At 42.8% G+C, this 13,259-nt stretch overlaps 2 protein-coding genes across 9 annotated transcripts in view; one reads left to right on the top strand and one right to left on the bottom strand.

Moving 5' to 3' along the window:
• TOMM6 (translocase of outer mitochondrial membrane 6) overlaps positions 1-13,259 on the top strand; it is a 29,043-nt gene that overhangs the window by 3,001 nt on the left and 12,783 nt on the right. The window contains exon 3 of one of the 2 annotated variants that reach the window (XM_049891903.1): positions 6,469-6,784. The exons of the other annotated variant lie outside the window; for it this stretch is intronic. The gene's annotated coding sequence lies outside the window, so the exon portion shown is untranslated. Of the gene's footprint in view, positions 1-6,468; positions 6,785-13,259 lie in introns of those variants that run through there. 2 annotated transcript variants of the gene reach the window in all.
• The window catches only part of USP49 (ubiquitin specific peptidase 49), a 126,463-nt gene continuing 113,215 nt past the window's right edge, over positions 12-13,259 (bottom strand). For 5 of the 7 annotated variants that reach the window (XM_049891763.1, XM_049891769.1, XM_049891777.1 and 2 more), the window contains exons 5-8: positions 11,754-11,958; positions 6,778-6,886; positions 5,997-6,202; positions 12-5,005 (exon numbers count right to left, since the gene is read on the bottom strand). In XM_049891763.1, the coding sequence (XP_049747720.1) occupies positions 4,815-5,005; positions 5,997-6,202; positions 6,778-6,886; positions 11,754-11,958 (711 nt within the window). In that variant the 3' untranslated portion in view covers positions 12-4,814. Of the gene's footprint in view, positions 6,203-6,777; positions 6,887-11,753; positions 11,959-13,259 lie in introns of all 7 variants that reach the window. The other 2 variants (XM_049891797.1, XM_049891795.1) reach the window with 2 other exon arrangements.

A 13,259-nucleotide genomic window follows, 5' to 3' on the forward strand; every position in this document is an offset into this window, starting at 1 on the left:
GTTTAATGTTTTAGCTTTAAATAATAATGTTTATTGCTGGTTGATTTTTAAACCCAGTGGTGGGTAAGGTTTCATTTAAACTGGTTTAATTCAAACTTAAAGTGGTAAGAAGTTAGCAAATACAGGTACCAAATCTGCAGTTTCCAAAAATTTGATGAAAAATCCTTAATTTTGTAAATTAAAGTGCTTGCATTCACCATTGCCAACACCTAACATTCTCACCAAGGGAAATCAATTTTACATCATCTTTCAGCCCTGGCTAGGTAGCCCACAGTACTAGAAAAGTCTCTTGTACTAGCTACTTAGATTTTAAGTGGAAACATGCCAGCAGAAGTATGGAAAGAGGCCACAAAAATGACTGCTTGCCTCCATACTATAGTAGCTGTGGTGTATTTAGAACCAGGTGTGGTTCTAAATACAAGTACACAGTGGTTAAAATCAAAGCCCTAGACCAAGAGAATGGTTAATTTAACCATGTAAGATACAAACTAAATTCACACTCTTATTTAAAGGTGCTTTTCCACTTTAGTGCTGAATTTAAAAAGAATCTGAACCACCAAGGAGATGCATACTTACCCAGTAAAAAACTAAATAGACATGGAAGGTTTTACCCTAAAGATAGAACCTTATCTAATTAGGCAAGTAAGTAGGCTGGGGGACCCAATTATCAAGTGTGCTTTGAGTGGTGACCTTTTTAAACACCCTTTGGTGAAGTCTCATGAGCTCAGCGGACTGGGAACCTTAAGGTAAAAGAAAAATGCTATAAACAGGCCTGCAGATGAGAACACTGGGCCTCATCACTTCCTTTCCAGTTACAGGACACCATATCCGAGTCAGCATCTGCCAGGGAAAGGGGCTGGGGGACTGGGACAGTCTCTGAGCCTTCTCGTTTGCATTATTCCCTTTACATAGTACACAGTGACTTGGTTTGCCTTATGGTCTTAAGGTTCACATGTGGGGGGTTGTTTTTATACTGCTTCCTGAAAATTTGTGCAAAAAGAACTTCAGAAGGAGTGGCGGTACCATTTGAGGAGGAACCATTTTTGCTGGACTTCTACCATAGGTTGCCCAGCGTTAGGCATTGTGTTGATAAAAACTAAAAGGCCTTTTCTGAACATTTGTGCTCTCCCAACCAGCTGGAAAAACAACCCCTCCGCTCTATAAAATAGAAGCCCAGAATCCTAATAGGGATGGTTTATGTTTAGGAAGGGGTAGCTCTCCCAGCCTGACTTGAAAAGGCCCGAGCTAATGTTTGGAAGTGAGGGGTGTGGTGTGAAAGAACGGGGATACGCAGTCTGCCTTGAGAAGAAGTCATATGATGAGTATCACAGATACATAGATTTTGGACAGGACAGTAAACTTCAGAGCTTGCTGGTAAGAATAATTTGCATTCACACACAAGAGAGATGAAATGCTTCTTCAAAGTCTGTGATACCAAATGTCATTTAAACACTACACAGACCCATTTGCCACTTGAAATGACAAGAAAGAATCCTTTCCCTTAATCTTTTCAATTCCATGCAAACTGTAATTGGGTACAAGGCACCAAATTGTCAGAACTGTATAAAATTAGTTCACAAAGCTTTATCGGTAAGTGAAACAAAACTCCATTTCTCCCTTCCCTGCCAACCCACCTAGCCCCTGCACCCCGCCCCGCAAGTTCTCATTCTGCACTACCGTTGACCTCTCCTGGGCTTACACTGGGGCATCACAAGGCCGTGCCCTACTGTCGGCCAGCCCGCTTCATTGGTTCTTCCCTTGCACTTGCATGGAGCTGCAAGCACAGCCAGAGTAGGGAACTCATTTAGTCATTGACTCTAGACACCTTGCCGTTAAAAACAAAAATAAACTCTGCTGTTGAGTCCATAGGACACATTAACACCTCTAAGTTTCCAATTTTATTTGTGACATTTTAAGAGACATCTGGAAATTCTTTACAGTGTAGGACTGCCTGCCCTCAGCCTGAGAAGGGCTGGATCAAAGCTGGCAGGAGCTCTGCCTGCCACTTACTAAGAGCTTCAGTTCTGAGGGCATTCCTAACTTTTTTTTTTTAAACACTTAGCATGGATGCTCATCTCAGAGGGAACCACAAGTATGAGGGTCAGCTAGATTGAGGTAAAATTCTAATTTTTGAGGGCCAGGGTGCATTCATCTAGGCTGGCTACAGTGGAAAGTAAACATGCCAGCCAACTATAAAGGGTTTCTGGAACAGAACTCCTAGAACTACTAGTGCTGGGAGAGAAGCAGGCCTGGAAGGTTCCTGTTCAGAGATCATGGGTTTGATTTGGCAGCATCTAGTAAATTTCTGCTTGGATCTTATTTTCTTCTCTTTAGAATGTTTCAATTTAAAGTAAGATGGAACTGAGAAACTCATCTGCTTTCAAGGTGTAAATAGATGGAAGGCAAAGGGATATTTCCTTCACAACAGCCACTGGCCTATGTAGCAGGAAATGCTTTAATAAAACCCCCCTTACATACTAGCTTCTCAACAGCATCTAGTGCTGCTGCTTCTGGGTACCAGAAGTGTCTGTGACTGAGAGTGGGTACCTTCATGAGTGTGGAACTCAGTGGGGACTGATACTGGTTTCTATTCCAACTCATTTTAAACGATTTTATTAATTTGATATACGGGTGCTTAGCTAAGTTAAGCACTTGTTTGACACATTCCTTAATCTGCTTAATAATCCTTACAACATTTGGTATAAAACTATTTTTAAAAATTAAATTTGAAGATCTTTTAATTTTCCATTAAGCGTTTGTTAATAACTTCCCCTGGGACAGCCTGAGGGATGAAGCAGATGCTCTATTAGTTCTTCTCCATCTCATAAGTTCTCTTTTTCTAGAATAATAAATATAGAGTTCAGTGAAAGATGAGGCACGATTTATATTTTCCTTTCCTTTTTTTTTTTAAGTTAGTGGGCTTTTCTATTACCACGAAAAGTCATCACTAATCATGCTGACTTAAAGTGTGGATCTAGAGAGTATAAGTACAACAGAGCCTCTGGCAGTATGGGCAGCTGTGACACTCTAAAACAGTGTCCAAGAGAGGATGAGCCCGGGGCAAAGCTTGTACAAAGAAGCCTGCAGTAGACAATATAAATGAAACAGCATAAAAAATGCCATACGCTGTCGCTTCCAAATAAAAGCTAAATATTACAGAAACCTCACAGTGTTGGATAAAGCAAGTTTAATTTAAAACACAGTCACTCCCCTTTCCCTACCAAGGTGAGCCATTTTCTCTCTGAATTTTCCCCATGTCTCCGTGCTGTCTGGCAAGTCCTGTGGGAGAGTTCATCTCAAAAGAGGTCAACAGTAAATGCTGCAGATCTGCTCAGGAAATGTGGCTCATCAACATCGCTAAAGCTACCACCACCCTCATTCTTCAGCCTCTCTTTCCCCACTTCCCTCCCCTCCCCAAACTCCCTTCCACCTCTACTCCCTTTTCAAGTGACAACTGTACTTCTACCTGAATTCAAATATTATTATGATACACTCAGTCAAAAGATGAGCATTCATAGTGACAGGCCGAGGCTCACTGCAGCAGCCACCACTTTCACTGGGGAGTCTGAGAGAAGGATTGTGAAAGTGCCCGATGGGAAGGAGGGTTTCCACCTGGGCAATTTCATTCCATTTAGAAACTGAACCAATTGAAAAAGATATTTTACTGGCACTGGGGTAAAGGACATGGCACTCTTGCTTTTGTCTTGGATTTTTTTCTCTGAGTGTGGGTGAGAAACAGGTTATCAGATTTGGGAGGAAACAGGTCAGCTCTATCAGCAGTAAACTGTTTGGAAATGTAGGGGGCAGATTCCTAATTCCCATGTCTCAGGAAAGCAAAGTCTCCCAAGCCTGGTAGTGAACATGCATGTTCCAGCTCTCCAGATGTAGGAAGGAAGCTGCAAGCTACCCCATGGTGAGAATGGGTGACAGGCAGCCGGAGAAGCCCTGGACTGCCAGCTATCCATGCCTACCCCAACCGACCCAATTTAAACCAAACCACATACTTGGCCTAGACCTGACCCAGAGACTTGTTTCAGAACAAGGATAGGTGCCAGGAGTGCCCGCTGGCCCAGCGTGCAACAAATAACATCCACTAGTCTGCTACTTCCCCATATAAACTGCTCCTTTAGAATGAAAGGATGCTCATACCAGTCTTAGAAGAAGTATAGAATGATTAAATGACAGCAGCAGCCAGGGTAGGCATGGCACTTGAAAAACCTCCCATTTTGCATGGGAAAATTTGCTCCATGTATCTCACTCTACTCTTCAACTGTTATCCCTTAAAAAAAGGAAGCTTGCATGTTTTCAACCCTTGAGGGTTACTTCCTTTGTGGGAATAAATCCTTAGACTTCACCTCCCCCTACTGAACCAATCCTGTCCAACAAGCTGCCAGCCCAGGGCCCCTCCTTAAGTGCTCTGTCCAGGGCTGCTCACATCGGCAGGGTTCTGGTGTTGCCAGGAGGCCCCTGATTAGCAGGGGAATCACATAATGGAGAAAACATGGCTTCTCTCCTGGCTAGATAAGATCGATTTATGCCCTCTTTCCTCTACGCAGGTCCCTCTATATTCAGAATCTTCACAGAAGTTACTCCTTTTGATTTGTTTTATGAAAGGAGAGGATTTCCACATCCATTCAAAAAAAGGTGACTATAGATTTTATGATAGGGCAAGAGTCACCTGGCATCTTCTACTCCAGACCCAGTGAGCCAAACCTAGTAGTCTGTTCCTGCAGTCAGCCTCACTCCTACAAGAGGGAAGATGTATGAACACCAATAGGTTAAAAACAAGCCAGTCCTTGATACATGCCTCCCACTCAGGGGAATGTCCGTGGTTTGCCCTCATCGGTGTTGCTGGGCTGCACCTGAGCTTGGAGTTGGGTTTCTGAGATTCTTGCATTGCCCTGCACTGTTCTTTGAGTGTAAAAAAGGATGTAGGCCTGGGTTTTGCACACTTCCTCCACACTGCATACATTCAGCTTTGAGTCATTGCAGTGGACCCAAAAACCTAGGAAACCAAAGGAGAGAAAGAGAAAATGACTACCCAACTTTTATATTTTCGATCAGCAGGCAAAACCAGGAGCTGAAGAAAAGGGCAGAGGAGTTCTGAATATAGCCAACCCTTGATTATTTGTGTTGCAGGAAGAGACAAGTAAATGGAACCAACAGAGGGTCTATAAGACTTCGCTGTAACCACTGGTTTCAACCGCCTTCCCACCAAACCCCACTACAATACTGCTTACTGGAATTATCGTGCTCGTTTTACCCAGGCTTCCTCATTGCCCAGTAAGGCCTTCTACAGAGAGAGCCGGGAGAATGGGGGCTATGATGGGAAGAGAAGCAGGAAAGGGGACATGGAAATAGAGGGGAGTGATTAAGGGAAATTTAGAAGGAACAAAAATTATTTGCTCACAGGCTCTGGCTGGCCCCAGGGCTGAGAGATTCAAGATGTGTACACTGCTGAAAACGCATCGACAGCCCGCCGGCCGCAGGGCAGCAGCTGGGAGGCTCTCTCTGTAGCAAGAGGACTGGAAGCTGCCTGTGGGGGGTTCTTGTAGCCCCACACCTCCCGTGGTGCCCAGGACACAGTAAGTGCTCAGTCAACATTCTCAGCTTTATTATGAGCTCAGACTAATAAAATTCACAAAATATCTCCATGAGGTTAAATAGATACTATTGTTTCTGTATTACCAGGAAGGAAACTGAGGTCTGCAGAAGCAGCACTAATGACAATAACCTCCAAAACTGACTGAGCAAGCACTGTGTGCCAGGCGCTCTTTAAGTACTTTCACATGTCAGTCCCCTTAATTCCTTATGTTGTTACTTAGTAAGTGATACATCCAAAATTTGCATCCGAGTTTCATAATCCTTTCCACTGGATTTTAATGTGTGTAATTTTCCATAGATGACCATGGGACTGAAATAAAAGGAAGGCAATAAAATGTGGACAAACCAACCCTTTTCCGTGTCCCCCACCCCACAGAGTAAAGCGCACGCACCTCCCTCTGTGTTGTAGCAATAGGCTGTGTAGTGTCCTGAGCCAAACCCTTTCCCGTGGTGCATGACCACTGCGGAGAGATCATAGGCAAAGGTCTCTTTGTCAAGAGAGGAGAGCATGTCCCTGCAGCAGTAAGGTTCCATGGTTAATACCTGGTCAAAGACGACATGGACCCCAATCTTCTCTCGATGATTACGGCCAGACCACCTAGGACATGGATATGAACTTCTTAGTAGTAAAAACTGGCATATGTAATCATAAAAAAAAAAATCATAGGTAGAGATAATTAAAACGGGGAACTGAGAAAACATAACCCTCCGGCTTTGGTTTTTCCATCAATAAAATGGTGGCAATCACTGTCCACATATATTTGCTGTGAATATTCCACGATATACTCTGAAACTAGAAATTCCTAAACAAGCAATTCAGGTAACCATTTTCTTATAGTTTACTGCCTGCCCTTCTCTTCACAGATTATCTTCCACTTTATCCTGAAGGTGAAGTTGCATAAACCCAAGCGAGGCTGGAACATCTCCCTCTGTAGACATTCAGTGCAGGCTAGCCAATTAGGAAAAGACATGAGCACAGAGGCCCAATCCTGCTGGGCCCCAACATCAGCCAGCCTCAGTAGGTGTGAGGCATGTAATCTCCATGGAAAGCACAAGGCTCAAGGGAACAGGCATCTCCTCCCAACACCAGCAAAGACGTTTGCCCTCAGAAGAACCTTTGAGGCAGCTATTCCCACAGCTCACAGCATCCTGGGACTCCCCAAGCAAGCTCACCTGAATCTTTTAAGGTGCAGCCGGAGGACCTGAGGTAGTCTGTAGATCATTAACTGCTTTCTAGCTTCACTCAGAACAAGGGGTTTTGGATTGGATTTTCGTCGTTTGCCTATATGGTTTGGGAAGGTATAAGACATAGATTATCAGGAGTCTCATTCTTTCCTAGCTGTGGTAGAGACAAGACCTGCCACTCCATATGCATTCTCCTTATTTCTCAATATCTGAACCTCAGTTTTACTTGGGGCAGCAATGTGATCCTCTATAAGACTGCATTTCCCAGCCTTACATACTTGCACAAGTGCTGGCTAATGCGATGATAGGAATGATTGAGTGGCACTCTTGGGATGGCTGCTTAAGGAGCACTGACTCAGTTGCAAGGTGCATCCTTTGTCCTTCCCACTGTCTGCAAATGCCAGAACTCCTCTTGGACCATGAGGTAACCTTGATGGAAGCCATGCACAAGAACAGTAAAGCGGGAAGAGGAGCTTGGGTCCCTGAACTTGGGTCCCTGACGGCCATGTAGCCACCATGCCAGGCTCTGAATGTCCTTCCAAGTTCTTCTATATAATGGAAAAATAAAACTATCTCATTTTAAGCCATTGTTATTTGGGTTGACTGTTACAAGCAACCAAACGTAATCCTGACACACACACTTTCTAATTTTTGCCATCATCAGCTTCCAAAGTTGGTATGGGTAAAGGATGGTACATTCCTGATATCAAGGATTTATTAATGGAATATAATGGAAGGTCACTGCAACATCATGCAGATAGAGTAGAAGTATAAGGGTTTATACCTTGATGTGTGGGCTTATAACTTAAATTATGATGCATCATCAATTGCTCTCAACCCACCTGGGCCAAAGGAGAATGAAGAACACCAATTACGAGGCCAAGAGACAGAAAGGGCCATATAAACCAGAGACTACATCAGCCTGAGACCAGAAGAGCTAGATGGTGCCCGGCTACAACTGAGGACTGCCCTGACAGGGAACACAACAGAGAGCCCCTGAGGGAGCAGGAGAGCAGTGGGATGCAGACCCCAAATTCTCATAAAAAGACCAGACTTAATGGTCTGACTGAGACTAGAAGGACACTGGTGGTCATGGCCCCCAGACCTTCTGTTGGCCCAGGACAGGAACCATCCCCAAAGCCAACTCTTGACAGGGATTAGACTGGACAATGGGATGGAGAGGGATGCTGGTGAGGAGTGAGATTCTTGGATCAGGTGGACACTTGAGACTATGTTGGCATCTCCTGCCTGGAGGGGAGATGAGACGGTAGAAGGGGTTAGAAGCTGGTGGAATGGATTCGAAAAGAGAGAGTGGAGGGAGGGAGCGGGCTGTCTCGTTAGGGGAGAGCAACTGGGAGTATGTAGCAAGATGTACGTAAGTTTTTGTGTGAGAGACCGACTTGATTTGTAAACTTTCACTTAAAGCATGATGAAAATTAAAAAAAAAATTATGATGCATCATAACTTAAAGAGCATTCTTTTTCCCATCAGATAGGCCAAATTCTGTTTCCTGCTTATAGCCAGCTGTATGCTACTGGACAAGTTATTTAAACCTCTGAACCTCAGTTTCCTCACCAGTAAAGTGGGGATAATACATATACTTCAGGATTAGGAAGAAGATAATAGGACTCAGGATTAATAAAGACCAGAGTATTTACACAGATTTTTTTCCCAGCATGATTTGCTTGTGGCATATGCAAGTATTTAGAAAAGAAACTGCTAGTTCTATGTATTTAAGTTGTATCTAAAAGTGAAAAAGTTTCCTGGCTAAAAGCTGGACATGCAGGACAAGGCTGACAGTCGCCCTATCCAAAAAGGACCAGCGCTCACACTCCAATTTTGATTCTAAAGCTCCTGAATTGTGGGGAAAATACATTTCTAAATTTCAGCAAATGAATAATGGAAATAAAATTCTCTTAATTTCCATCGGAAACCTTCTCTGTAACCAGTCACTGATGCCTGTTCTATTAATAAAGGTGGTGAATGGATGGGAATATAAAATCAGTTAGTGGTCTACTATAGTGCCTGCTGATTGCCTCTGAGCTGTTGGCACCATGGTCTCAATGTCTGAAGAGCTTGGCATCTGATTCCAAGTCCTGTCTGTACCATTCATGAAAGGTAGCAAATCACAACCAGAGGACGTATCACAGAGCTTTTCGTGACAATAGGATGTGAAGCTGTTGCTTCTGACAATAGATTGAAGCAGAATGAGTGTGCCATTGGAGAAGCTTTTGCCAGGGCTGGAGGTATGATGTGTGGGGCCATGAACAGAGAATTCAAGAGAGGAACCTGGCCTTATTTAAATGCCTATTCACCAGCAGATTTTTAAAAATTACTGCAGCTCTGCTTGGGAACCCTGACAGTGACTGCCACCCTCAGCAGAAGGAGTGTGTGAGCTAAGACGAAGACAATGTAGAATCTGGCTTTGTTTTCTAAAATGAAATTGACAAAGAAAAAGAAATTACAGTCAGGCACTGCATAACATCCGTTCGGGCAACATCTGACCACACATACATCCGTGGTCCCATAAGGCTATAATAGAGCTCAGAAATCCTGATCAGAGAATGGGATGTAGTGGATTTAGGCATGTTGTACTCAACAATCATGACGATCCTCAAAAACAAAGAAAAAAATTCTCTTTAAGTTGTTAAAGGATCAGCTTCACTGAATGCTACAAGGCTAACAAAAATTTGAGAGGGACCTATATCAGATATGGAAAAATTGCTAATGACATGGATTGAGGACCAAACACAAAAGTGAATCCCTCTCAGTGTGTTGACAATCACTGCTAAGGCATGAAGCTTGTTCAAAATGATTAAAGACAAAGCAGGACCAGGCCATGATACTGAGTTTAGTACTAGCTCTGGGTAATTCAAGCACTTCAAATAACATTTTTCGCTGCATAATGTGAAAGTGGGAGCCCTGGTGGCATAGTGGTTAAAAGCTACAGCTGCTAACCAAAAGGTTGGCAGTTCGAATGCACCAGCCACTCCTTGGAAACCCTGTGGGGCAGTTCTACTCTGTCCCACAGGGTCACTATGAGTTTGGAATCGACTCCCCAAAAGCAATAGGTTGTTTTTTTAATGGGAAAGTGAGTGGGGAGTCTGCGAGTGCTGACTTGAAAGCCGCAGCAGAAGGATCTGTTGAAACCTTAGGTACGCTAACTGTAGAGGGAGGTTCTTTCCCCCAGCAAATTTCTAATATGGACAAAACTTCCTTATTCTGGAAGCAATAATATATGGTGTTCGTACAACAATCAAATCACACAGTTTTCTATTTCAAAGAATGTGTCGTGGATGTTAAGTGATACGTGACCATACTGATTCAACTGAGATTGATCAGTTTTGTTGCTGTTTGATTAAGCAGAGAGGTAGAAGGCTGATAGTTTTGAAACTTCACAAGCAAACCAGTGCGCCTTGTCCCCTCACCATAGCTTTCCTTCCCTGCCATTATCTGCACTTGCCTAGAGAAATGGTGATAAATCAGCACATCTGGCAACCAGAAAAACAATCCTTTTTTGCAAAAAAACATATATTTCTTGCCTAATCCATCATATCTGAGAATTACGGAGTGAGAGCTGTTAACATTCTTCTGCTCCTTACAAGTAAAATGCTTTATGAATCACTATTCTAAAAACATAACCAGTTAATAAAATAATTCACCTGCCTCTGTATCTCAATACGGAACACAACAGGTGGGTCTACAGTTAACCAAGGGCTGCATTTCAAATCTTGCTTTAAAATAGCAAAATGATATCAAAGCATAACTTTTGATTTTTGTCCTGATTCTTCAAAGAGCAGAACAGGCTTTCCACAACTTACTGTTTTTAAAAAACTATATGCAAATACAGTTTTTAAAAATAGTAGATTGTCGAAAACCTGTTCTGCTCTTTGAAACTATGTGCAAATATGGAGCCCTGGTGGTGTAGTGGTTAAGAGCTCAGCTGCTAACCAAAACGTTGGTGGTTTGAATCCACAGCCACTCTTTGGAAACCCTATGGGGCATTTGTACCCTGTCCTATAGGGTCGCTACGAGTCAGAATGGACTCGACAGCAACAGGTTATATGCAAATACATTAAAAAAGTGCTACTATAAGATTTTTTTCCCCCAAAACCTTGTAGTGCAAACTATTATATGGCTGCAAATTGATTTCTAGCTCTCTCTACAATCCATTATTATCTCAGTTTTCAAATCTTTATATGCTATAAAAAGCAAACACAGGCTTCTAAGTATTTGCTCTGCATGTCCTTTCCATGTTAGGTTGGCAGAAGCATTCAATGTGGCAAGACAGAAAGGGGCCCTGCAGAAGATGGCCACATAACCATATGGAAAGGGTTTCACTTTCAAATGAAAGCCACAACAGAAAATACTTCCTCATGACCCTCTTTGAAATCTGAACCTTTCAGGAACGTGAATGAAAAAAACTCAGAAGATCTGAAGCTGCCACTGAGCCATGTACCTGCACACTTGCTTTCCTGGTCTCATTATATCAATTTTTAGTATTGCTGCTGACAGACTTTAACATCTATCAGTTCAGTCAGTACAAAAGTATTCTGATGCTATAGCCCTCAGACATGCCATGCCACCTGAATTTAGATTAAATAAGAGCTGTCAGACTCCACATTCATTCATTTCACCAGGATCCTTGTAGCACCATGATACTAAATACTAACATTCTTAGATTCCCATTTTGGGAACGGCATTTTCAAATCCCTCCCAAGTAACAACTAATGTCAATCGGGAGGGGTCAAAGGAGGCACAACCCCTAGGTTTGCTGTTTGTTTTAATATATAACATCCACATATTTCAGCTTGTTTTCAGTAAAATGGGAGAAAAAGGCCTTTAAAAGATGCCTTAGAACCACTCAATATCATCAGTGTTACTTTGACTAAAGGGGCAAAAGCAGCACTTTATAGTGATATTCCAGTTACACTCCCCCCGCCTCCGACCCCAACAGCACTCACTGTTACACTGGTCACAAGCGTAGATTCTCCCTTCCAGGGCCTCTGTCTCTGTGAACTTGGCCAGCATCTCAGTGAGCAGGCACTCCGTCTGATTCAAAGGGACAAACCCCTTTTCTATGCAGTGGTAGCGTTCAGGAAATTCCAGGGACAGATCCCAAAAGGGCTCAATGGTATTGGATTTGTAATTGCATGCTATACATGTGACCTAGAATGAAAAGATTTATTTACAGGTGATACAACTTCCATGCTCCCCATATTTTTGCTCACTTTATTCAAGACAACATAATTTGAACAAAACTAGATGTAGAGTTTTTAAAAAATTGTAATATTAACAAAATAAATATAAGTTTAAAAAATTTAGAACATATTACCTCTGGCATACATTTCTAGCTATCTGATGTTAGCTGGAGTGGGAAACCACACAGCAGAGAGGCTATTACCTACCCCTTTCTCTCTTCCTCTCCCCTCCCAGAGCATGTTCTACCACTCAGTGCTGCAGCGGTACAGACCACACATGATGGTAGAATCATCCAGGGAATTAGTCTGAGGTGAAGCAGGTCAGTCTGCTGCCCGTGTCCACACACTGCTGCCCCTGACCTTGCTGTTCCATCCAGTCCACCTGGCCTTTTTGCCCTTCTGTCTTGCACCACCCCTACCCTGATAATGTGTCTGTAGAGCCCCAATGCACTGTGTGGTTAGACCTGCTCTCCCACTGTAACATTCCCAGGTGTGTCTTTCTTAAAGGCCTTTAGAGGTAAAGAAAGTGCTGATGAATTTACTGCCCTTTCACACGATAAAAAACAAAGGCTGAAATAAAATTCCTTGTCCCATTCCAACTCATCATTCTTTGTAAAACACTTTAAAAACCAAGACACAAAACTTCAGTATAGTACAGAGGTTTTTCCTGGACCCCTTAAACTGCATCCCCTTTTTTTACTTAAAAAATTCTCTTTCTGCATATTCTCACAAGGCCTTATCTGTGAATCTTCACTTATGTCCCTGGAGAAAGATCCAGGAAAGGAAAGGTAATAATGGGGAACAGGAAGGAGGCTTGCTTGCTCAGACCTTTGGCATCATCCTCCCAGCCATCTCCCTTCCTTGTAAAGAATGTCTACGAAGACCTGGGAAGGAAGATTGCTCTTCCGAACTACTTTGGAACAGAGTTACAATCAATTGTTCAGTTTCCAAAAACTGATCAAAGGGTGGCATGCCAACAATAGGTACTTAATTATAACAGTGAAAATATCAAATTACCTATATACCTTCTTTAAAGAGTAAACACATTCACTGAAAATGAGGTGACAAGGCAAGTTAAACTAAAAATTTGGCCAGAAGGAGACAGGAGGCAAGTTCACCAACCACGCCGCCACAGTGTACAAACTGCCATGAAAAGGACAATGGCCACCCTCAAATACACGTAACTACAGAAATACTGGCTATTCTAATTAGTTCAGTAATCTGTAAGAGGCACTCACAGGAAGCTCGAGCTCCAACATACAAGCTTCC

Source organism: Elephas maximus, chromosome 1 (assembly GCF_024166365.1).
Source record: "Elephas maximus indicus isolate mEleMax1 chromosome 1, mEleMax1 primary haplotype, whole genome shotgun sequence".
Lineage (NCBI taxonomy): Eukaryota > Metazoa > Chordata > Mammalia > Proboscidea > Elephantidae > Elephas > Elephas maximus.